The sequence below is a fragment of the Balaenoptera acutorostrata genome, chromosome 9 (genome assembly GCF_949987535.1).
Source record: "Balaenoptera acutorostrata chromosome 9, mBalAcu1.1, whole genome shotgun sequence".
Taxonomy (NCBI): domain Eukaryota; kingdom Metazoa; phylum Chordata; class Mammalia; order Artiodactyla; family Balaenopteridae; genus Balaenoptera; species Balaenoptera acutorostrata.
This window is the reverse complement of record NC_080072.1, coordinates 46,626,420-46,652,357: the sequence shown is the minus strand read 5'-3', so window position 1 is coordinate 46,652,357 and position 25,938 is coordinate 46,626,420. Positions and strand designations below refer to the sequence as shown.

The 25,938-nt window shown below is 49.1% G+C and overlaps 1 protein-coding gene across 2 annotated transcripts in view; it reads right to left on the bottom strand.

The window, feature by feature from the left end:
* Nucleotides 1-25,938, bottom strand: part of IRAG1 (inositol 1,4,5-triphosphate receptor associated 1) — a 118,212-nt gene that overhangs the window by 59,740 nt on the left and 32,534 nt on the right. Inside the window, exons 2-3 of one of the 2 annotated variants that reach the window (XM_057553344.1) lie at nt 15,721-15,878; nt 294-394 (exon numbers count right to left, since the gene is read on the bottom strand). In XM_057553344.1, the coding sequence (XP_057409327.1) occupies nt 294-394; nt 15,721-15,878 (259 nt within the window). Of the gene's footprint in view, nt 1-293; nt 395-15,720; nt 15,919-25,938 lie in introns of those variants that run through there. The other variant, XM_057553345.1, reaches the window with a different exon arrangement.

The window sequence follows — 25,938 nt, the reverse complement described above, 5'->3', positions numbered from 1 at the left end:
TTTGAAAATATCTGGGCAGTTATTGTAGAAAACTCCCCTGCTATGAGCTGTGTTTTTCTTAAAGGTTAACAAAGTGCAAAGAGCCAAATCTAGGGGAGAAGAAATAATTTGTGGGGAAAAGATAATGGAAGAATCCCAAGCTCTCTCTCCCATTTTGAAAAACTGCTTGATTGTATTTCATCAATAAAATGATCAAGAATGAAGAAAAGATTTGTAAAAAATAGAGCTGTCTAATCCGCACACGCTAAGAAATATTGCTCTTTACAGCACAGATTAGGCAAATAAGATGTTACCTGGTGACCAGGTTTTTGTCAGTTTCTTCTTCCGGTGAACTGGCATCCCCAGTCAGGATGATGGTGGGCGGACTGCAAGATATTCCTGCGGTGGGAGGGCCCTGGGGGTTTAGAACAAAAACACAGATGGAGTTAAGCTCCCAGGAGCTGGAGCCTTTATTCAAGTATCATGACACTCAGAGACTTCCTGACAAGGGTCAAATGCTGTTTATTTGGATTATTCAGGGGGAAAAAAAAAAAAAAAAAAAAGGCAGTTTCTCCTTCATTTACCGAGCTTAACTTGGTCTATTTTCATGCACTAAGATTAGGGAACTTCTAAGTCATCCCTGGTTAATTCTTACTAACAATGTAGGAAAAGAATGGTGCAGGGTCCTCAGGCTGCAACCAGCCTGGTTGGGGAAGGATGCAGGCCAGCAGAAAAGGCAGTGACACCACACATTCCCAATACTCAGTGACGCCCTACATTTGGCTAATTGTGACCTTTCAATAAAGGTGATTTGTTCCATGGATAATGGAACACGCTTTAACTTTTGTAACTTTGTAAAAATGTTTATCTACATAAATACACGTTTCTGAAATAAGAACAAAAGTTAGGAGCCAATCCTTAGATTTTTGAGATAGTTTGCAACCACTAAACAAAATAGAACAAAACTACTAACCATCAAAATGAAAGAGTTATTACATCCTAGGTTGGAGAAGTTGTAGTGAAATTTGTATACTGTTATGCTGCTAATGGCTGTGTGAGTTGTAAAACCCTATCTGGAGTAGAAAAAATACTTGTTGAGTGAGTAAATGAAAGAATGAAATAAAAGCAATACTGTGTAGGATATACAATAAGATCCGTGAAGATGCATATCAACCTGTGTTTTCCTACACCTAAGGGTACTGGGGGTAAAAATAGGACCAGTTAACAGTAACACACAGTAACTCTCTGGTTCTTCTGCCACGTGCTATTGCGGTATTTCCATCTCAGAGTTGTTCCCAGCTATGTCTGGGAGACTCTCCAGAGGTCCTGTCATATGACCCTTCATCATTTGCCTTCTCCTCTGCCCTGCCCCCTTACTGGTGGGTACAGCCCGGGCCCTCTGTGAATGCCCTACCCTCCCTGCCAAAGTCCTGTCTCCCTGGGCTCCCGAGCATGTCACACCACCTGCACTATTGGTGTGGCCTCCTGAAGCTTCAGAGCAGCAGGTGCCCATGGCCACTGTCTCTGGAGGTCGTGTCCTTCTGGAGTCCCTGGGCATTAAGTGCTCTTACCTCTACTGGCCCCACTGAAGCCATGGCCTGGGGGCTGCCCTCGCAGAGCCAGGCTGAGCTGTGTTCTTGAGCCCTTGGTAGGCAGGTGTTGGTTCCTTGCAAGGTGAGGAGGAGGCTCTCTCTCCTTTTCACATCATTCTTTGTTGTCAGGTGGGTACTGTACAGTACTATCTGGACTTCTCAAATCCCACAACTTTTAGTGAAACCAGCTCTTCCCACTTTCATTTGCATCTCTTCCCTCCCTTGGCCTCAAACATGAGGCCGGGTGAGCTGGAGAAGAGTCTCTGAGTCTAGCCAGGGAACGCTGGACCCCTGTGTTCCAGGACCTTTCAGCAGGAGGGAGCTGCAGTGATGGGAGGAGGGGGAAGCCCTCAGAATCCCCGAGCACATGGAAGGGAAGTTTGGGCAGGGACTTCGGCTGGGTAGGAGGAGCAGGAAGCAGCACTGCCTTTTGGAAGAATCACACTGCACTCAAATTTCTGCTCATTATCTACTAGCTGTGTGTCCTTGGGCAAGTTATCTAACCACTCTGTGCCCCATGATCATAAAATCTAACTCACAAGGTTGATGTGAGGATTAAAAATAATGTTGACACAGCACTTAGCACATGACTGATGTTTTCAATAAATGGTAATATTACTGTCAGATTATTTTCTCTCTTATGCCACAAATACAGTTTAGTTATCCATCATGTGCCAGGGGCAGTTTGAGATACAAAGACCCTCAAGAGCTCACAGCCAAGCAAGGGATACAGAGAAGTAATTAATACTTATAAGTATAAGATGATAAGGGATAAAGCACATTCTGTGAAAGCTCAAAGAAAACTCTCTCATGAGGGGAGCTGGAGAAGACTCTCAAGAGGAGGGGACATTTGAGCTAGGTCTTGAGGGATGAATAGGAGCTTGCAAGACAAAGATATTAGGGGAGAGGTTTTTGGGCAAAGGGAACAGCATAAGTAAAAGGCATAACTTGGCATTAGGGATTCACAATGTAGCTAGAGCATAGACTATAGAGTATGTGAAATAGGAGGGCCCAGGGATGCAATATTGTGATTTATAAGAAATGTATATATTTGGTCATTCAGATGACAAAAATATATTCCTCATATATATTTGGTCTTCATCCACAGTTCCTGGCTTACAGCTCCCCAAACACTTGGAACTTCCTGAGTGATAAAAGCTTGGGGCAACATCTTTTGTTATAGTATTTGGTCTCTTTTTCTCAGTTCCTGAAAATGCTTCAGAGAATTGCTTGACATGTTATAATGAGGTCCAAGAACCTAATTTCGGGGCAAAATATGAAACCAGAATAAGAGGTTGAGCCAGCTTCTGAAGGACCTTGGGTGCTACTCCAGTGAGTTTGGTCTTCGTGGTTTTGGAGCTGGGGAACACTGAGGATTAAGCCTGGGAATAACTTGACTCCCCAAAGAGAAAATAGAAATGTTGACAGCAGATCCATCCATGGATCCCCGTGATTCCCACTGGCTGAGTTGCTGGAAGAGGCCCTATTACTGAAGCATCCTTCTGCCCCATAGGAATTTTGAGGAGCTCCCTAGTAAATTGGAGCCGTGTCACTCTCCAGTTGGATATGCACGGTTGGCCAAGGTAGAGTGACAGGGAGTCAGCATGATGCTTGTGGCTGAAGCCAGGACTGGCCAACCTCTCCTCATGACCCCAGAGCTCCAGTGCCTTCAAGAACGCAGATATACATCCTTCTGTCAAAGACTCCTCCTGGAAGAGACACTCAGGAAAGTTCCCCAAAAGCAACAACTCCTTCTGTGGATAGTTTCACCCTGATGGGCTGGTGATAAGCTGGTCACCTGTTTTGTCCTCTTGTTGCACTGTCCCTCAGTTCCCAGAACTATAAAGTAGTCAAAGGCCTGCGGTCTCAGAAGACGTTTGTGTGAATGAAATGAAGTGATGAATGTGTATGCCCTTTGATCTGTCATCTGATCTACAAATACCCATTAATCATGGTTATCACTCAGATGAACAGCAGCTCCACTCAGTTCTCCCTGCCTTTTGTCCACCAGGCTTCACTGGTGTGAGACCAGCAAGCAGCAGAGGGGCTGGGGTCTTCCAAGGGGCCAGGAGGGAAGCAGAGGATCTTGGGTCATGGTGTGGGGCCTGAGGACACACAGTGGAACAGCACCCACGGGAGCTGCTGAGGTCAAGAAGGGGAAGCAGAGTGTCAAAATGGCAGGTGATGATGGAGTTGGGGCAGGCAGGGCCCAGGCAGTGCCAAGCTCAATGGGAGAGCCAGTGAAGTGGAAGGAATGTGGGGCAGGGGGAAGGTGTTTCTCCTGGGTAGATTCTCTGGGGAGCAGAAAGGGCTGAAGTTTTCCCAGGGGCTTCTCTTCACATCACTAAAAGTGTTTCTTGCTAACATGGCCTCTTGGATCTCAGTTAGAGAATTAGCCTCCTCTGAATCCTATCCTCTGAGCTCAGAGGTGCAAATTGGAGACCTGGGAGCCTGTTTGCCGTGAGTAGCGTTTACAAGTTTTTATATTAGTTACCAACATTTCATAATTAGAAGAATTCCCATAAAGGTCTGGATTTCCTGCTTTTCCTAAAAAACCAGGAGATCAAGCCATCTTGATTCCACGGTTCTGCCGAGTAACCCTTGGTTGGAGTCAGCTCACGCTGGCTTGTTTCAGTCATTCACACTCCCTGCCTGGCCCCAAAAGCACCTGAGTTACTGCTCCTGTGACCCATGATTCTTAGCCTCTCTTGGTTTTCTGGAGCGCAGGAGGTTTGTGCTTAAAGCCTCCTCCACCCACGTCATCTTTTTTTATTCAAACCACTTTATTAAGGTGTGATTGACATATGAAAAGCTATACATATTTCATGTGCACAACTTGATGAGTTTAGAGATAAGTATATACTGTGAAACCCTCACCACAATCCCTATCCATCACTTCCAAAAGTTTCCTCGAAAAGCTATATATATTTCATGTACACAACTTGATGAGTTTAGAGATAAGTATATACTGCGAAACCCTCACCACAATCCCTATCCATCACTTCCAAAAGTTTCCTCCTGCCTTCTGTTTTTATAATGATGATGATGAGGATAAGAACACTTATAAGATCTACCCTCTTAGCAAATTCTTGGGTACACAATACAGTAGCATTAATTCTGGGCACTCTGCTGTACAATAGATCTCTAGAAGTTATTTGTGGCCGTGTAACTTCCACAACATCCTGATGGAGCTTCTTTCCATATGGCCTCATGGGTGACTGTTACCATGGCAATGCCAATCAAAACACTGACTATGCCTGTAGTATGTGTGAGGTTCCTTCCCTGGGTGGAATTTATTTCTACAGTGAAAATTTGGCCTCTGAAAATCACATTTTCCATGTTTATCACATTTAGAGAATTTCTTTCTTGCATGAATCCTCTGGTAAACAAGAAGAAATGCACTTTGGCTAAAATATCATTTTCACATTTGTTATATCATATGGTTTCTGACATCCCTTGGAGGGGCTTTTACAAATTCCCAGCATGCACTGGTGATGATGGGCTAGGTCTACATAAGGGGGCAGAAGGGGCCAAACATTAATTTCTGCATGTTGTATTCTAGAAATAAAATTGCGGTGGTGGTGCTCGGGTTATACTATATACCCATTTCCAAGAGTCTCATATATTCCAGCTGCTAAGTAGAATACAGTTTATTTATTTAATTTTGTTGACACACTACCTATTTCCCAAAGCAATCTGAAGTCACCAACAATAAACTATAAGATATAAAAAGATGAAACTATAAAAAGGAGGGAACAATTTGACAAATACAGACATCCCTAGCAGATAAAGAGAAATATATACTTCTTCTAGCATCCATGGTTTGACCCAAAAGTTAAACTATTTGATCTGAAAGCCAATGAAGCTGTGATCCATGTGGACGAGTCTCTGAGACAGTCTACCTTAGAGAATCGTTCAGCAGATAAAAAGCAAATGTTTTTGGGGATAAATTGGGAGATTGGGATAAAGTGGGAGATTGGGATTGATGTATACACACTACTATATATAAAAGTTAACGAATAAGGACCTACTGTATAGCACAGGGAACTCTACTCAGTACTCTGTAATGGCCTATATGGGAAAAGAATCTAAAAAAGAGTGGATATATATGTATATGTACAACTGATTCACTTTGCTGTACACCAGAAACTAACACAACATTGTAAGTCAACTATATTCCAATAAAAATTATTTTAAAAAGAAGAGAGAGAGAGAGAGAAGTCCACTTTTCATTCTCACCTCAAAGGAGAACAAACCTTAATTCCCACCCTCACCTCTCCTCTCCCCTTGGACTCTTCACTTGCTTACCCCCGGGCCCAGTCTCCTCTCTCTGTCTCTCTCCCTCTCTCCCTCTCTCCTTCCCTCCCCACCTTCTTCCTTCCCTCCCCCCTCGGCTTATTCCTCCAGCTCCATTAAATTCTTTCTCGTGCACATTGTCTTACCCTTGCTTTTTATGATTGACACAAAGGTTTTCAAAAGTCTTAGAGTCTAAGAGAGGGGGCCAGCCTGTAAACATTTGCACATTATTATGCTTTGTTCTGTCCATTCATACAGCGAACGTTTCTTGAATGCCTAGTGCTTGCTGTGGTCTATGCTAGGGCCTGGAGGCAAAGGTGAACTAGGCAGCCTCTGAAATGCATCCCAGTTAGCACAATGGGATGGGGAGTCAGGTGGAAGTACCCTCCTCCTCACCCCTACCCCATCCCAGGTGGCATCCAGGCCTGATGCCCTTAATGCTGACACTGTGAGGTAATGGTCTGCAAGGCACTGCTTTCTGGTAGAAGTTTTCTCTGCCTCCTGGTGAAAGGCCACTTGCAGCAAAGCTCTCCTGAGGTGACTGTCACGCATGGGGCTGCAGGCACCCTCACTCAGAGGAAGGTCAGGGGCAGAGGTCCCCACACGCAAAGGCAGACACAAGCCATGGTGGCAAGTGCCAAGCATGTAACCATGGACGCACACAATCTGAAGCTGCTTAAAAATCAGGAGACACAAAGCAATCAGGGAGAAATCCTCTAATACACTGATGGAATGTCCTGGAATGTCCTCACTCTCTCCTTCCAATGTGTGCAAAATACATGATAATAAAATCAAATTGTTCTCTCCCTAATCAGCTCACAGAAAGCTCTGGGCAACTTCTAATTTTCTGCAAAACTGATTTTGTGGGGAACATTCAGTCTTGTGCTGGCTGGGTTTCACTTTAGCAGGTACTGGAGAGACAGTAATCAGGAGAGAGTGTGGGAAGATTCCAGGGGCCCTCTGGGTGAAATCTGCCAGGTTTTAATGCAGTGTAAATACCCATCCCTGCTCCCACTCTGAACTGCTGAAACAGAAGGCGGGGCCTCAAGAAAGCTTGTGGGTCTGCGGGTTCAAACAGAGTTCGCCAGGCAAGTTCCTGGCTTCCGGACTTCAAGGGCCTCAGGCTCCGGAGCCACGCTAATTCATCATACAGCTTTTCGCATTAGCTGTGTGACCTTGGGCAAGTGACCTTGCCTCTCTGTGCCTCAGTTACCTCATCCGTAAAATAACTATCTCACAGGGTAGTTACAAGGATTCCACAGATTGATGTAGAAATAGGATTGCCAGACAAAATACAGGATATCCAGTTATATTTGAGCTTCAGATAAACAACAAATAATTTTTTTAGTGTAAGTATATCCCAAATAGTGCATGGACATAACTCTATTTTCATTTGCTAAATCTGGCAGCTCCAGATGGAAAGCTCGCGGAAGGGTACCTGGCAGCTAGTAAAGGCTCAATGAGTGTCAGATGTTATATTCTGTTATTGGTAACTTTGGGGCGAAATTAATGACCTTGGAATTTGGTTTTGAGGAGATTGTTGTTCTTCGTTTTGTGTCTGAACAACCTTTTGGAGTTAAATTAGGAGGGTCTCACCCTTCTGGTCACAGAGCCACAGAACATCTTCCCTGGGGCATCTGGCCACACAAGCCCAAGTAATCAATGACCCAGGGAAGCCCACCTCCAAGGCCACCTTCACCTGGCTCCACTCACTCTCTCACCATCTGCATCTCAGACAAAGTAGAGATGCCTTTTACATATAGCAGAGGCAAAGACACAAACGTGGATAGAGGGAAGTGACATTTACTCAGACCTACTGCATGTGGGGCTCTGTCCCAGACACTTCCCGTGTGTTTTCTCATAATCCTCCCAGCAACTCTGCGAATGAACCTCAGGACACCCATGAACAACTTGGGGTGATAATACCTCCTGACCTCACAGAATTGTGCAGAGGAAATGAGAAGATGAAAGCAAAAGCCCTGAGCATGGAATTAGGGAATTAGTACATTTCTTTTCTCTCCTCTCTTTTCCCACTTCAATCCCCAGTTTATCAACAAAAAAAACAGACATGTTATGTCCGGGGCTGCACAGCTGGTAAATAGGGGAAGAGACCAACACCAGGCCTGTTGGCCTTCCCGTTACACACACTGCCCTTACAAGTCGTCTCCAGGTCTTGGGTCTCACTTCCCCTGGTTCCTGGTGCTCTGCAGGCCTCTGACACGCCTCTCTTATTCTTCCCAGCTACACCCTCCCTCACGAGCCCCTTCCTCCAGGAAGCCCTCCAGGCTGAACACACAGCTAGAGGAAAGACAGCAGGGGCACCCCTCTCACCTTCCAGGGGCCCAGCCTTCCCAGGGATCCATTCCCCTTCCCTGGAGTCAGCCGAGCACTGCGGGAGCTGGGCCATCTCCCGGAAAGCTCACCCTTTAATAAACCAGCAGGTCACATTTTGTTCTCCTTAAATAAACCTTATAGAAACATTTAAATGTTTATTTCGCTCATAAATTCCCAGGAATGCACAACAGTTTCCTAACTGCCTGGGTGCAGGGATAAATATAGGCCAGTGGCACAGACGGGAATATGAGCTTCCTTTTCCCCAATGTCACGTGACTAGGCCTGGCTCAGAAGCTCTGGGCAACAGACCAGCCCCAGTCCAGGCAGGAGTGGGGAGTTTAGCTCCTGCACTTGGACGCTGGCAGACAGCCTGGAAGAGGACTGTGCAGGAAGGCAGTGTGGGGTGCTGAAGTCGGGAGGTCTACACTGGAATTTCACCTGGGTGACCTCAGGCAAGTCACTTAACTTCTCTGAGTTTCAAGTTCTCAAACATTATGTGGAGCTAATAATCCCCCTTTTCCAGGCTTGTTTTAAGGGTGACAGTGACAGTGAGGATGGTGATAGAGGGTGGGCACTGTTGCAGCTGTATCCCCAGGTCCCTCTCTCACAGCCTGGAGGGCAAACAGGGACTGCCTCTGGATAGGGGCCCCTGGCCGCAAAGAGGACTTAGCACTCTCGTGACAGGATAAAAGGACTTTCTGCAGACTTGCAAAAAAAATGATTATTCCAGCAGCGAGTGCTAAGAGCATGGGAGAGAGCAGAAGTGCCTCTGTCGAGCTCGGCTGGACCTGGGGCTCCTCCCTGCCAAGCGCTGAGGACCAGAACCCAGTCTCCTGAAGGCTCCCAACGCCCACTGGGTGCATCTCCGCATGCACCCATGGCCTGCCCTGCCTCCATGGACCCTCTTTCCTGTCATTGTCCAGTCGATTCCTAGCAGTCAGGGGTCAACCCCCCACAGATTATCCTGCCTTCTTCATCACTGTTTTTACTCTCATGTCACAGACTTCAGAGTGTAACAGTGCACGCAGTGTCTATTATAGCCTTACGCTGCGGGTTGTGGGGGTATCACTCAGCCAGCCAGCCATTCATCCGTCATCGTCTATCCTCTCCTCCTCCCTCCCGTCCATCTCCTCCTCCTTTAAGTCTAGGCATTTAATCATCCATACAGCCAGTTATCCACACAACCATCCATCCCTCCATCCCTCCCTCCCTCCCTCCCTCCCTCCCTCCATCCCTCCATCCCTCCCTCCCTCCCTCCATCCATCCCTCCCTCCCTCGCTAAGCTCCTACCACACGCTAGAGCTTATGCTGAGGGATGGAGACACACACATAGCCCCTGACCCTAAGTAGCTGGCATGCAATCTGACAGGGGACTCAGAGAGACAAAAAATGACAAGCTACTCCATTGCTCACAATAGGAACTAAGGACAAATAATTGTAATGTACATTCCTGACCATCTGTGATAACTAACATTTCTAAAGCACTTTCTGCTCTGTCCTAGGCACTTCCACAGCTACAATCTCATAGCTCTTACTCCCTGACCAGAACCGCTAGAAGCCATCCTGGTGGAACAGTCCTCTTGACCCTTTCCAAGCTTCTTTTCCGTAGAGGATGGGGCATCAAGCACCTGCCTCCCATACCTGGGGCTTCTGGTGTCCAGGACACTGGCTTTACTGCTGGGTGGAGCCAGGGAAGGAGACAAAGGCGGCGGGAACAGCTCAGCAGAAATGGGTTTGGATCTCCACTCAACCACGACACAACCATATGACCTTCAACAATAATACAACCTCCCAAAGACTCAGTTCCTTCTTCTATAAAATAGAGATAATAATAATATCTACCTTGGGAGATGAGACCACATAGCAGGTGCCCAATAGATGTCTCCAATATCTTGTACATCAGACTCTAATGCTTTACTGATAATTTACTTGAATATATTTCACTGAAGATCTGAATGGAGGCTGTTTTTGCAAAGGGTGGGATGAGATAAGTATGAATTCAAAATCCTCAAGTGGAGTATTCAAGGTACTGCCCAGTTTCTAGGGATTAGAGTGTACTTCCTTGCCTCAGTTTTCTCACCTGGAAAATGGGATAATAATCATACCAACCTCTTAGTGTTGTTGTATGTAAAGTGCTTGGAGCAGTGCCTGTCACATAGGAAGCACGGTATGAGGGTTCTCACTGGGTTAGTCGGGAGGGTGCGGGCTATTACTGTAACACAGGGGTGTGAAGCCTAGGTCATTTCCACTCTGCCACATAGCTTATATCTCATGTTCCTATGGAACGGAAGCATTTGCTGCACCTTCCGGAACTCCCTGGCTGCTTGGGGAACACTGCTTGGAACTCTTCTTAAAGGACAGCCGTGCGGGATGATGGTGGTAAGCCTGAATGGGTCTCTTACTACGCTAAGCAGGAAGAGAGCTCCAGGTTTGTTATGGTGGCAGCTACCATGCTCTCCAGTTCTGGGCCAAAACAAGGGGAGACCCCGCAGCTTCGTGGTCAGAGCTTCTAGGAGCTCCACAGACAGATCCCTTCCTGTTAGGGCCACATGCAGAGGGCTGCTTCTCCAAAAAACACTCCAATCTCATTTTTAGTTAACTAACATTTAGGGATAGGGGTTGGGTTGAGAGTAGGGATGCCACTGGTTAGTTGAGCGCTGCAGTGATCTTGTCAACCAGACGCTGCTGTATATGAGGGTTAAGCATCAATTTCTGTCTAGAGGATCAGAAAGTGCAGTACCAAGTAGGTGCTCAGGGAGGCCTGGGGTGAAAGTAACGGATGTATGTAGCCTGAAGCAGGAACAGCACAGTGGCCTGGGTTTCTAGGGGCCAATGCCCATCCAACTGGGCTGTTTCATCAATCGACTGAAGGAGAATGAGGAAGGGGGTTGCACAGGATGGGGCAAGGGCAGCTTGGGTTTGGGGCAAGATGTGTGACATGGAGCTTCGTCCCCTCGCGGCACGGGCTCACACACCTGAGAGGATGGCAGGCAGAAGGCATTTGGTGAGACCCAGTGCCACAAGCTGCGGTGCTTCGGGGTTTATGTGGTGGTGAGTTCTGCAGGGCCCAGGTCGGCCCTCTCAGACAAGTGGTTTTGGGAGCAGAGGACAGTATTGCCTTGGTCCAGGCACCTCTCACACAGGCCCCAGAGCAGGGCAGAGACTAAGAGTGTGGGCTCTAGGGCCAGGCTGCCTGGGTTCAAATCCTAGGCCTGTCACTTACGAACTGTGTGACATTGGAGGAAGGTACTTAACTTCTCTGTGCATCAGTCTCCTCAGCTATGAAATGGGGCTGATGATACCTACCTCATAAGGTGGCTTGGAAGTTAAATGAGTCAATAGTGTAGTACCTGTTGGCACGAGGTTAGCTGATATTAGTGGTTTTGTGGATAATGGAGAACAGGGTGAGGGGATGGTCAGGGAGTGGTGGGCAGAGGGATGCTGGAGCAGATGATGTGAAAGATGTGAGGTCAGCTTATGAGCTCGCACTGACCTGTCCCTGGGGGCTTCACTGAAACCCTTGGAGGAGGATGGGGGGTTTTCCAGGTGGAAGTGAGAGCCAGTGAAAATTGGGCTCTTACAGCTAATATGAACTTCCCCACACCTTCAGGTTTGTAAGGCCCCTCTGAGGAGGCCATGTGGTCCCAGTGAGTGGAGTTTCTGACATGGCTGCTGGCCACAGGCCTGGAAAGAGCTGGTGTCCTGGTCACACTGCCTCTGGGGCCTGGGGCCAAGTTTGGTGCCCCACGGTGAGGCAGAGGCAGGCTGGTACGTGTGCAGGGGAGGGGCGGGAGGAGCCTCTGAAGGCGGTCATGGCAGCAAAGTCTGGAGGAACCGGAGGCTGAGAGGCCCTGGGAAGATGCAAAAACTGCCGTCCTGCATCTGTGGGTCTTCACCCCACGACAGGCCATTGTGAGGGCAGAACTGAGGGAGAGTTGGGCTCCAGCTTGACCAGGAAACAGAGCTGCCAACCACGGCACAGACCCACCCCAGGGGACCCTGGTTCAGCCGGTCTAGGTCGGCAGAGGAATCTGGGGTTAACGAGCTCCCAGGTGACTTACACTATGCAGAATTTTGCCTGCCTTTGGAGGAAGGGACTTCCTGTGACCTGAGATTCCTTCTAGCTCTGATGGCCTGTCATTCTGGGGTCCCCTAAGGTCCTAGGCTCCTGTCCTGACAGCTTCTATTCCTGCAAGAACCTCTTGGCTACAAGCTCACCCCGTTAAGCTCCCCCCTGTTCAAGGGCCAACCCAGGAAACACTGCTCAGGATGCAGTCTCACACACTGCATGGTCAGGAGGCTTTATTTCTTTGTGGGTTTTGATTACAGCTTCTGATTAGGGTCCTAAAGGGTCTGTCTTTCTGTCTGTGTCTGTCTGTGTGAGTCTGTGTGTGTGTGAAAGTGTGTTTAGCATCCATGTGTGCGTGCATGTGTGTGTATGCATGTGTATGTGCAGAAAGAAAAACAGGATCTAGGCCTACAGCTTTTGTGTTTTTGTGTGAGAAGGCCTCAGCTAGTGCTCGTGTCAGTGATGGGAAATGAGGGCTGGGGCCTGAGGAACCAGAAGTAGGGCTGGGCCCCGGGGAGCTGTAAAGTCAGAAGGATGCTCTGTTCTTTGCCTGCTTCACAGAGTGGGAATTCACACAGTACTGGGAGTTCCAGCCCAGCCCTCCTGGCCAACCCTGCTTCCATGGCCTCTGCTGCTCCCAGGGACTCAGGCTTCAGCCCCCAGAGGCTCTGGCCCAACTCACAAGGCCTGACCCTCCCCTGAGGCTGTGGCTGCCTGAGAAGCCCAATGTGGGTTGTCTGATAGGTGCAGTAGAGGGAGATCCTCTTCACTGATGATGCCCGTGGGCTTCTGGAGAACTCAGGGAGGCCCAGTGCCTGTCAGTCAGGGCAGAGAATAAAATAATACTGAATCTGATGTGGCCTTCAGTCTGGGGTCTAACCTGTCCCAGCTCCATGGTCCCTCAGGCCAAAGAAAGCCCTCAAGGGCTGGGCTGAACAGACAAGAGTCCAGGAGGCAGCTACTAACACCTGCCCGGGGAAGAGACGAGGAACCAGAGGCACAGGAAAGTTAACAGACTCAGCATCACGTCTGTTGACCAGGATGTGGAGGAGCTGTGACTTGAGCCCAGCTTGGTCTCACTCCAGAGTCCACATTCTTAAATCCTGTGCTAATGGTCCTCTCTTATAGGATCTGGGCATGCTGGCTCCAGCTCACCTGAGTTCCTCATGGGTCCTTCTCCCACTGGATGCTGGCAATGCAGAGGCTATCGGGACCTGCAAACAGTCTCTTTATTGTCTTGTCTTCCTTGAGCATTTGAAGGACCTTCAGAGACCACGAGGTCCCATGGTCTGTAGTGTAGAAGTCTGGTTCTGGTTCAAGGTCACATGGAAAGTGAGCTTGTGGGGGCCCAGAATCTGGACTTTCTGCTGCTCAACTAGGGGTCTCTAACCCTCAGCTGTGTGGTGAGCTCATGGGGCCCTCCCCCTGCTTGGCCACCCCTAGAAACTCACCCTCACCTCTGACCCTGGGAAGCTACATCTACGTGTGGCTTGAAGCCATGATGGTCAGAAAGGCCAGCGGGCTTTTGTGCTGTCTGGTTTTGTGTCTCTTGAGGAGAAGGTTTGAAGTGTCTTTTAATTAGAGAGGTTTGGAACCAAGAGGAACTGAACTCATTGTTAAAGGATCTCTTCACTGAGGGTGGAGTTGCATCTTTGCCCATCTTTCATTTATTTATTTTTTAGGAACACTTATATTCTTGGGGAGCAGGGCATGGCAGCTGTTTGGGGGAGTTGCCCAGGATTCGGGAGCTAGATTTTGCATCAGAGTCCGGCTTAAGGGCACTATCCTTGTGAGTAATGTGGAAGGGGCCAGGGATGACCACAGCAAGAAGTGGTCCCGGGCTGGGAGGTGGGGATGCTAAGGGGACAGAACCTTGGAAAGTTGTGACCTGAGGATAGGGAGCCGTGACATTTGAATCCAGATGTATTTTACTCTGTGCTGTCCTTCCCTTCTTTAAACTCCAAGCTTTCAGTAGACTAGGACATCTTTTGTTGGTTAAACCTTACGGTCCACTGTTAGCAACTCTTTGGGGGAATTGTCCACACGTGGTAAGCAGCAGCAGCAGGAAGGGGGCAATAGCAGAGCACACAGTTTGGGGAAGACTAGATGTCACCCGTGGAGGAGCAGAGGAACAGCTCAGAGCCACTGAAAGCAACTGGCGAGCAGCACCTACCGCAGCCCAGGACATTTCTGGGAGCCGGGGCTCAATAAAGACCTCAGCTGCTGCCTGCAGCCAAAGGCACGGGGGCTTGGCTCACTGTCGTTTAGAAATTCAAGGGCTCTCCAAGGCTGCCAAGTTCTGCAACATCTCAATCCCATGAGCTTGGGATGTGGGGATACAAGAGGCCATTCTTTTCTAAGTGTTTATTATCTTAGTTCCCACAGTTATGATGTGTAAGGAAAACAAATGTCATCATAACATGAAACTATTCACTAAGAATCTGCCCACTTGTCAAATTAATGCTCACTCATACAATCTTCCCTCACTTAACAAGTGTCTATCCCTCTGGCTCAGGGCAGTTTGGAGAAGTGTCAGATACAACAGGATGATATAAGTTCAGTGCAAACCAACTGCAAAGTTCACGAAGTTCACAAAACCATGTCTGAGAACTTCACGTACAAGGTCTTAGACCAGTGAGGAACAGATGGAGCTGGACCAGTTAACAAATGAAGTCAAAATTATGAGGATGACGGCAAGATAGGTTCTTCATGAGAGAACGATTTGAATATTGAGGGATTGAAAGAGGTCCTTAGGAAAATGAATGAACCCCTTAAATATTAAACAAACAGAATCTCTTAATGAAGGTGCTATAAAGTAAAATGTGAAGGTAGTGATAACACATGAAAAGCTCATTTTGTTGGCATAAAAAATATACCAATACCAAAGTCAACGCACTTGATTAAAATTCTTTGTTCATTCTAAAAATTAGCGTGCAAGCTATGTTTTGTAATATGTACGGCTAAAAATAACTTGTCTTCACCATTTCATTTGTACAATACAACCTCAATGAGCCCCTTTAATTTACTTTCATCATTTCCTTTTTTATAATAAAATCTCACTGAAACCCTTTTTCACTATTTACTGAGCAATTTTGACCTTCATTTTAAGTGGATTCACTTTAAGTGACCTGTGCTTGTGCCTGCGACCCTGATATACGAGACCTTCTGTGCTGACGGTCCTCCTCCGAGTCTCTCTCCATCCCAGGAGGGTGGTGTGACTTCCCAGGGGGCCTCAGTCAGGCACAGCCTAGAAGGTACCACTCTCAGGATGTGTGGGGACCTTGGTCAATTCAAACGACCTTTGGGTATTTATTCCTCGGCGTGGAAGCCTCACACCTTCCCCAGGTCCACTGCAGCCTGCATAGGCTGTCAGCAAACCATGTGGCCTCAGCCCAGGGCGCTTGGCGTGGCCCGGGCCAGGCGGGCTGCAGGCAGGGGGGAGGCACTTACTTGGCCGGCCGGGCTCTGGGCTGCCTGCGGCTCTCCGGGGGGCTCCTCGTCCTCGGGAATGTGGGGCATGGCAGCCTCCTGGTGGGAGTGGCTGCGCGTGCCCGGAACCTCCGCTGCGTCAGCCCCAAAGATGCTCCAGGAGGCCTGGGCTCCACAGGCTGAGGAGACGCCAAAAGGACAAGTCAAATCCACTCCCATCCCTGACCCATGCTGGGTCCCGTTTCCAGGTGCCACAAGCCGCGGAGAGAGCCTGCTTGAGTTTGCATCAACAAGGGCTAAAATAGGCGAGCAGAGGGCATTCGGAATTGCATTTCCTCCTGTTCTCTGGCTCTGTTTACAAAGTCAGAGGTGACCCAGAGATTTTGCATCTAATTTGGGCCATAGAGTAAACACAGCCATCTCAGAAGGGAGAAGAGTGCTTCGAGCTCCTCAAAGCCATAGCCGATGGAGGACACTCCATTGGGAGCCAGACCTGTATTTGTCAAACATGTGTTGAGCAGCTACTGGGTGCCAGGCACTATCCTAGGAGCATTGCCAACATCACCTAAATTAATCCTCACGATGACCTTTGATGCAGGCATTACTATTCACGTTTTATAGATGAGAGAACTGCTTCAGAGAGTAGAAGTCACTTGCCCAAATCATACAAAGAACGAAGCATTTGAATCCAGATCTTCCTGATTTGGAGGCCACTATACCACACAGCCTTGCTTGGCCAGGTTGGGGAAGAGGAAAGGATGGTGTCTCCCAACTTCCTGCCCCATGGCTCACCTCATGCCCTTCAGCAGCTCTTCTAACCCTCAGTATGGGGCTCTCTCACTTGAGGACAGCTCTCATTGGACCTGTCAGGCCTGCTAAATTCATGAGTCTAGAGGCTCAGCCAGGGTGAGCAACCTGGGGTTGCTTCCCCAAAGCTACACTTAACCCTCCCCATGGGGTAAGGCCTGGCTGGGGTTGACTCCAGTCAGCATAATCTCACCCATCTTGCCACAGTGATTGGCTCAGGGATAGACAATGGATCCAGCCTAAGCCAATGAGCATGTGGCAATGCTCTGGGACCCAGATGCTTTCTCCTGCTCCGGGTGGTGGAGTGTGCAGATGTGAGACCTGGTGCTGCAGGTGCCATTTTGCTTCCATGAGGAAGGTCAGACTGAGGAGAAATCTGACACACCCAGAGGAGAGCAGACCCAGGAGACCTGCAGAGAAACGGAGCTGGAGCCCTGATCAAAGCTCACCTGCAGCTGGAACTCTTTCTGAACCAGCCAGTTACAGAAACAATTAAGTCTCTTAGTGTTTAAGTCAGTTTGAACTGGGTTTACTTGTAACTACTAACTTGTAACTATTTGTACTAACTTGTAACTACTAATGACTGTTACTTGTAAGTACTAACTGTGCTTTTGCACTTTCATGTTTTTTGCCAGTCAAGAGGTGTAAGACCAAAATCTCTCCAATAAACCTGAGCCAATGGGTCTGGCTCCTCTGCTTCCTCTTAGAAAAGGGGACCAGTCATGTCAGGTCTCCATCTGGAGAGGCAGGAGAGCAGAAATAGTAGATAGAGCACAGGCTTTGGAACCAGATACCTAGATCTGAGTCTTCACTCTGCCACTCACTGGCTGTGTAGCCTTGAACCTTTGCGTCACCTCTGAGCCTTGGTTTCCTCGTCAGGGGAACACAGATAAGAATGCCTCCCATGTGGGATTGTCCCAAGGATGAAAAGAGACGGAGCACCCAGCATGGAGTAGGTGCTCACAGAGGCTACCTGCGTGCTGTTCGGCAGCCCAGAAGCTTGGCCAGAGTCCAGAGGGCTCTGCCTGGGCTCTTCCCACCCCTAAACTCCTTTAAGTCCCCTGCCCTAGGGGGATGGATGACACCTCCAGGGACCCGAAAAACCAACAACCGGCCTGGTTCTGCAACTTCAGAGGTTCCTTGAAGGAGCTGCTCTGGGAGACAGCAGGTGAAAGGCACCAGAGGCAGATGTCATCCTCAGACCCTGCCCTTGGCTGCAGTCAGGGGGCTGCTGGGACACACACAGGGCAAACGGAGGACATTGCCATTTACTGAGTATCCACTATACCCTGGGTCCTATGCAAGATGCTGTCTGCTGGAGGCTGCAGGAGGAGAAGCCAGGAAGCCCTGCCATCGCCCAGGACACCAGGTGTTCTTCCTGGACCACAGAAAGGGCTTGCGAAGGCCCTAGAGCCAGAGTGCTGTGGTGCAGCTTGGATGTGGCATCAGTCACAGCTCTGACAGACGCCCCCAGCTAACACACACCTCTTGACTGAGCTCCCTGAGGCAGGCAAGGGGTCTGATTGATCACGGATACCCAGAAGGTTCATCCAGAAATGCTTGTTGACTTGTATTTAAAGAACTGGAGAACTTTAGCCCCGGGGTTTTAGTCATTGTGACCACCATCTTGACTTTTGTCATTCTCTGCGGTGGACAGGGAGCCCTATTCAGCTCTGAAACAGTTGGGGTGACCCCTGCTGGTCGGCTCAAGAAATCTCATCTCAAGAAGATGATCCGTGAGCAGAGTCATTCATTCCTTCACCACCAACACTCACACCTACTCTACCATAAAGATGATGAAAATGTGGTCTTGGCCCTCAAGGAACACGGAGTCCAATGGTGGGAGGAAGTTGGAAAACGAGATAAGGAGGTAAACACTTTGGAAGTGAGAAGCTGCAGGATCCCAGAAAAGGGTCCCTAACTCCAGAAATTGAGACGAGTGGAATACAGTTTTAGGGAAGAGTCCACGCTAGAATGGTATTTAGACTGAATCATGAACACTGAAATGCTGACTGAATTTCTCTGAACAGAATAACTGGAGGCCTAGTGGAGGAGGTGAGATAGGAAGGTGGGTCATGGTCAAGAGGACAGATTTAACCTGGCTCTTGGGAATGAGAGCTCTGGGGCCAGGGCATGCTGTGCCTCCCAGCTCAGATTGTTTCTGTATGAGTAAACTCAGCATCAGGTTTGCCCAAAGGTGAGCTCTGTAATTGATTACTATCATCTTGACTTGGATTTCAGCAGCAGTGACAACAGTGGTGCTGGGCAAAGTATATGGTAACAGGGTTTGAGGGTAGCAAAAGAAGACCCACAAACCCCAATTCTACCAGAAAAGTGCACTACACATCCCAAGAAAACTCTTAAAATGATGTGTAATGTGTGTGCAGGTCTCCAGGCTGTCTTTTTTTTTAAATACTGTTTTATTTTATTTTAATTTATTTATTTTATTTATTTACTTTTGGCTTCATTGGGTTTTCGTTGCTGCACGTGGGCTTTCTCCAGTTGCGGCGAGCGGGGACTACTCTTCATTGTGGTGTGCGTGCTTCTCATTGCGGTGGCTTCTCCTGTTGCGGAGCACGGGCTTTAGGTGCGCAGGCTTCAGTTGTTGTAGCACGAGGGCTCAGTAGTTGTGGCTCGTGGGCTCTAGGGCGCAGGCTCAGTAGTTGTGGTGCACGGGCTTAGTTGCTCCACGGCATATGGGATCTTCCCGGACCAGGGCTCGAACCCGTGTCCCCTGCATTGGCAGGTGGATTCTTAACCTCCGCACCACCAGGGAAGTCCATCCAGGCTGTCTTAATAGGAGTATGGTTTCCAAAACAGGGAAGCTGACAGTTCTACTTTTCTTTTATATCTTAATCTACATGAAGTGTATTGTGCCCTGCAAGCTAAGAGGGATTCAGACAATCTGGGACATGTTCAAAAAAGGGGAAGCAGGACAAGAATTTGTGTTTAAAGAACTAAAGACCTTTAGCCTGGAAAAGAGAAGGTACAGGAAGAAATAAAATCTCTTTGCAGATATTTGAAAGCCATTCATGTAATTCTATTGTCCCCAAAGGGTAGATGCATGGCCAATGACGGAAAGGTGAGATCAAGGCAAGGGAAAACTTTCTAGTGGTTGGAACAGTCGGAAAATGAAATGGGCTGCTCTTTAAGATAATGAGCTCCCCATTCCTGGGAGAGTTTCATCCAAGGCTGGGGCAAGGGTCATAGGATTCCTAATCCACCTCAGGGGGCTTTTCCAACCCTGGAAGTCCCTGAAATCCTGAACTCCTCCTAATCACAACAAGCCACAGATTTGAGGGCCCCATCCCATAGGATTCTAGGACCACGGAATTCCAAAGTCGCATCAGAAATACCTCCACTTCCTTTCCTTCACCTCCTGCTCCTCAAGAAAGACCTGAAGTCAGTCCCTGGGTCAGAAAGCAAAGTAAAACAGAAATGAATGAAGTCAGACAAGCACTAAGAGGTGTCAGCTGCTGCAGGATAAAGCAGAGTGGAGGCTGGCTGAGGTCCCACCCTTGACAGGATGGAACCCCAAGATCCTCAGTGGGGGCCCCAGCAGCCCCACCCTCCCAGGCCATTCGCATGCTGCTCCTTCCCCATCGCTTTCTCTCCCATCCATTATTGTAAACTCGTTGCTTAAAATAGCAAGGTAAAAGCAGAGTCCCTCCCCCAGGGTGACATCTGGGTTCCTCTGGAGCTCGTGGGCATGTGGACCTTGCGGGCATGTGGACCTCGCATCCATCACAGCAAAGTTTAGAATATAGTCTCCAGGAAGTGGCGATCTAGAGCAACGACCCAAAAAAGGAGAAAATATTTAGTGATGTTTGGTCTCTGAGCCGCTCCTTCTTTAACCCATTTTCAGGGCCCTTCTTGCTGCCTCTCCAGCTTGGTCAGCAAAGGGTTAGGTGGGTCATTGCCAAGAGCCATCAGCCCTTTGGACTCTACTCTTTCTGCCCCCAGCCAATGCTTAACGATACAGCTCGGCCTATTTTACAGGAAGGAAAACTGAGGTGCAGAGAAGTGAAGCAACTTGACTGGTCCAGCTACCTTTGTTCCTGGCACAAATTATCTAAGCCTCTGCTGGAATAACTATCCAATGATTTGTGTCACCGAAAAGGCCAAAAGCCTCTAAACCACATTTAAATATTTTTATCTGCCCCTGGCTATTCATTAAAGAAAGTAAACTAATATACTTTTATTCCTTTTTATTCATCAGATATTTCTAGGTCGCCTACTGAATATTGGACACTATGCGAGGTGCATTTCAGATGCTATCTTGTTTATTATTTCCATTTTATATATTAAGGAACTAAGGATCAGAGAGCTGCAACAACTTGCTCAAGATCACACAGCTAATAAGTGGCAGGCCAAGGATTATAACCCAGGCTAGTTTGATTCCAAGGCCCCTCATCTTTCCCCTCTTCTACTCCGTCTCCTGCACCAGGAGTTCTGCTAGTGTGTAGCAGCTGAACGCCGCATGGGTTCTCCCTGTCCTGCAGGGGAGAGTTGGAGTGTGCATTCCCAGAGGGGATAAGATAGTGGTGGGACAGGGGAGAGGAAGCAGCAGGTTGTGAGGCTAGGGGTTTTACAGGGACAAAAGAGCGGGCCCACTGTCAGAGGCTGCATGATCCCCACTATGTAGGGTGGCAAGCGCACCCATTCATCCATCCATCGGTCTGTGGGTCCATGAGTTCAACTACTCAACTTCTTAATCTTCTATTTATACAACTGTCCATTAGTTTGTCCAGCCAACCTTTCACCCCAGAAAGGCCCACACTTGTTAGGTGAGTAGCAGAGACTCTGCCCCTGGGACTAGCTGCTGTAGGACCCTGTGGGCCGTAGGGAGAGGGCAGGAGGGGGCTGCTCTGACAGAGCAGCCGTAGAGCACAGGCATGCCCATCCACAACTGGCAGAACACCTCCATCCTGCGCATCTCAGTCATGGGATGGGGGTGGCTTTCTGTGGGGCTGCCTATGTGCCGGCAGGCACAGGGGCCAACATTAAGAGTCATGATTTCTCAAGGGCCTTTACATCCCCTTCGGTGCTCTCAGCAACCCTTGAGGTGGATAGTGTAAGTACTATTATTATTAACATTATGATTAGTCTCATTTTACAGATGAGGAAACAGAGGCTCAAAGACTTGCCCTAAGTCGCATCACCCATGAGTGGCAGTGCTGGAAGTCAACCACAGGTCAGTCTGACTCCCCAGCTCCCTGCAGGGCCAAGTCCACTAGCTCATGGGTGGCATTCTTGGTAAGCAGTGGCCTCTTTCAATGGCCCCTGGGATGCCTCTCCCAGAGCCTTGTGACGCGTCCAGAAGAGACCAAACCCCGCTCTGAAACCACAGTGTCCCAGGAGCACAGCCTGCAAACTGAGTGGCTCTCATATTCCCTCTGTTAAGCTTTGTGTGTCGGAAGAGCCAGAGGCCCTTCTGGGAAATAATGAGTTAACCTAGACTCCACTGACCTTTCTGGAGTGACTCAGAATTCTCAGAAGGGAGTTTTTTTTTTGTTCTTCCAGCTTTGAATTTTTGCTTTCATTTTAGCAGCACAAAGAATTTGAAAGAGATTAAGTTGCTATTAATACCACTGGTCTATCTCTAGATGAAGAATTCGATGGAGGGAATTGTTTGGGGTGACTGCACACACATCCCTCTCAGTCCCTCTGCAAACTCAGAGGATGATAAGGAGGCCACTGGAGAAGGGCCAGTCCTACCCTTGCTCCCATCCGACAAGCCCAGACAGGGGCAGGGACTTGACCAAAGCCACACCTGTGAGTGAGGAGCAGCCAGAGAAGGTCCCAGAACCCGCCCCCCAGCCCCACTACACATGTCAGCCTTCTGGCCTCTTATTTTGAAAGGTTTGCTTTTAGTAAATAATAAGCTGATGTGTCCATGCTGTGAAAGCAGGCATCCCTTGGCAGTGCCTCTGATCTTGGGTGAGTGAAGATGTTCCCAACTCCCTGTGTTCGCCCCAGGCAGCACTGGATACACTTGGAAAATCTCCTTGGGCATCAGAGATCAGCTCAAAGTGCTAAGAGGTGCCTCTGTGGGTTCCTAGACCTGGCCAACTGTGGAGCTGAGTCCTGTACCCCACAAGTGAGCCCAAGTTGGGGTCTCCCTCACAATAGCCCTATCTTGCTTCCTAACCTTGAGATGCTGTGAGAGGGCTCTGGACCTTGGCAGATTGGGTTCTAATTCTCCCTCTGCCTCTTTCTTGCTGGATTAGTCTCCTCTTGGCCTCAGTTTCCTCATCTGTAAAATGGAGGCAATAGTACCTACCTTTTAAAGTTGTTGTAAGGATTAAATTAGGAAATACACACAGGGTGCCGCACAGACTATACCCTTAATGAGTTCCTTTCCCATTCTCTGAATCGGGCAGCTGAGTTCTCTGAGCCACGGCATCACCAAAACCCAACCAAGGCCCAGAGAGTTTGGTGTTCATCCTGGGTGGCAGAGTTCTTGGCTTTGTTTCTGGCAAGTTAAGGAGACAGATTCCTGGCCTGGCCAGGGCTTCTCCTCTGTACGACAATCAGATAAAAGACCATCAGACATAATTGGAATTAAACCCGCCAGGGGCCATTCACTCTGCTGTTGGGCAAACAATGGCTGCAGTGGTGGGTTTACAGAAACAGCATGCAGTACTGTGGTCAGCCCCAGGTCTGCACTGTGATCATCCAAGCTCTGTGCGGTGGTCAGTCCCAGGTCTACGCTCAGCTCTATGATGTGGCCTGTCCCAGATCTGTGCTGTGGTCCGTCCTGAGTCTATGTGGTTCCAAAGACCCTGACCTTTCTGCCACCCCTGTGCTGACTCCCAAAGCACAGAGGCTGTTATTCTGCAAGGGAGAGATGAAACCTAGCTTGAGACCTGGTGCAAGTGCTCAGGCTGCACAGGATAAATGAGAGAATGGATGACTGAAGGGGGCACAGTCCTCAGCATGTCAGTGGGAGCCCCAAGTTTCCATCCTGAAAGCAGATTTGGATTGAAAGGAGGAGTGGAGAGCAAGGGTGGGGTGTAGAACGGTAGAAGGAAGAGGCCTCGGGGGCAACAGAGAGGGGAGGATGAGGGACCGGAAGGGACCCCCTCAATGACCTCTCACCGCCACCACAATCCTTCTGGCCCAGGGGCTGGGAGTACAGGGGCTGCGGCCCAGCGGTGCTTCGGCGAGGAGTCCCTGAGCCCTCCCGACACTCCCTGGGGTCTGCACACTCTGGCCGTGCTCTCCAGTCCCAAGGATCTCTCATGGGCTCTTTTGGCTGGGGGTGCCTTTCTCCCCTGATCCAGAACCCATTCGAGCCCTGAGGGTGAGCCAGCATCTGCTGAGACCTGTACCAGGGCCACATCCAAGAGGGGAGGCCGGGCCAGGTCCCCAGAGGAAGAGTACAGGAGTGTGCACGACGCTCGGCGGGTGGGGGACGTGCAGGGGCTGCTCAAGATAGGTGGCACGTCTGGAGTCCTAACAGGCTCCTTGCTTCCCCTCGCATCTCCTTTCCCCCACTGCCCTTCCCCTCGCGCAAACAGGGAGGCCATTCTGTGCTCACTGCCCGGGAGGGGCGCTGGGGGCAGTTGTAGCAGCAGGAGATAGAGGAAAGGGAGTCTATCTCTGCCGTATATGTCACAAAGAGCTAGCCCTTAGGGAAACAGGAAGGGCTCAGGGCACAGCAAAAAGGATTTGGGCAAAAACACCCTAAGTAATGGTAAATCTCCCCCCAACCCAAGACTAGTAAAGATTATGGGACAAAGGAAAGACAGGAAAAGTGGAGTGGAAGCAGTGAGAGGGTAGACTCTGGTGAGTCCCTGAGAATGGGGCCTGTGCCCTGCTTCCCTGGGGAAGTGGGAAAAGATCCCCAAATCTGAGAGCAGACAGGTCTTGGGCCCCATTTCCCAGACAGAACCCAGAGGAGAAGACCCCAGAGAGAGGAAATGGCTATTCGATATGACTTGATAAATGAGGCCTTTAGACATCCTCACAGGGGGTAGGGTGGGGAGCACGGGGCGGAGAACACAATCATTTCTGTGCACCTAGGAGCAGACAGTTGCTTCAAGGTGCCTTGAAAAGGCAAGTTCAGAAGTTATCTACTAAGCAAGGACTGACAGAAACAGGAGAATCACCTTGTCAAATGATGGGCGCCCTCCTCACCCCGACTCTCTGCACTCAGGAAGCCCCTTGGACCTTAGATGCCACTCTGGAAGAAGGGGAGGGTTGGAGAAACCCTGAAATGCCTGGGATCCATGTTCTACACCCCCTGAAAAGTGGTCACGTCACAGCGAGACCTCTATCCACCCCCAGCCCCGGCCTCGGCCAAGACAGGAGGTAAGCCAGAACATCTCCCCAGCTTTCCTCTCCAGCTTGTTCACTTTAACAATTCTTTTTTTAAAAACTAAGTCCACTTGAAAAAATTTTTCTTTCTTCTTGGAAATATGTGCAATTGCTTAATCGGAGGCAGTTCAAAGGCACAGGGAACAGCAGAAAAGTATCTAAGCCCCCCTTTGAGCTCCCAGGAGAAATAAATCTCTCCCAGTTCTCTTTGTTCCAGGTCGCCCAGCACCCTTTTCCCTGAGTCACTCACTCCAGAGTGACATGAGTCATTGTCCTGGGGTCAAGGACCACACAGTATTCCCGGGTCTGCAAAACTGACCAGGGCACCAAGGGGCCACCAGCAGGGCTTGATGCTGCCTCTAATCAATGGAGGACCAGAAGCTGCCTCCTAGATCCTGGGCCTGGTTCTACCTTCACCAGGTGTGTGGCCTCAGTGAGTCACTGAGCCTGTCTTGGGAAGGAGGTGGATTTTTAGGCCCTTCCTTCTTGTACTTTGTGGGAACTTCTCCAGGGGTATGCTGGTGCCTGACTGTGTACTTCTTCCTAACTCCACATTTAGTGATGTTGAGTTAGTAACTTAAAATTGGTCATGATGGAAGTATTTATACCGCAGGAGTCAGCAAATGCTATATATCAAAGTCTTTTTTTTCCCAGAGAGCCGGCTGTTGAACATTTACCAGCACACTACTGAGCCCCTCAGTCACAGGCCCCCCTGCTCCTCACTCTGCCAGGGAAGAGAAGGAATGCAGATGACTTGAACATCACCCCAGAGAGCAGGGTTATGGAGATGTGATTACCAACTGCCTTTGGGCAACTCTTCCCATGTGCACTATGGTCCCCTCACACTCACCATGTCCCAAACAGAACCCATCATTTCTCCCTGCCCCCAGCCCTGCTCTCCCACAAGCCCACTCCTGTGTGCTAGTGAACGCACTCAAGCTAAAATCCCAGCAGTCATCACTCCTCCCTCTCCATCACTCCCCACATTCAGTTAGATTCCGAGTCTTGTCAATCCTAGTTCAGGTGTCTTTGATCACTTCCCTTTTTCTCGTAGCCACCATCCCAGCCATGGCTCTGTGTGACCTGGGTCACTGCAACAGTCTCATTGGT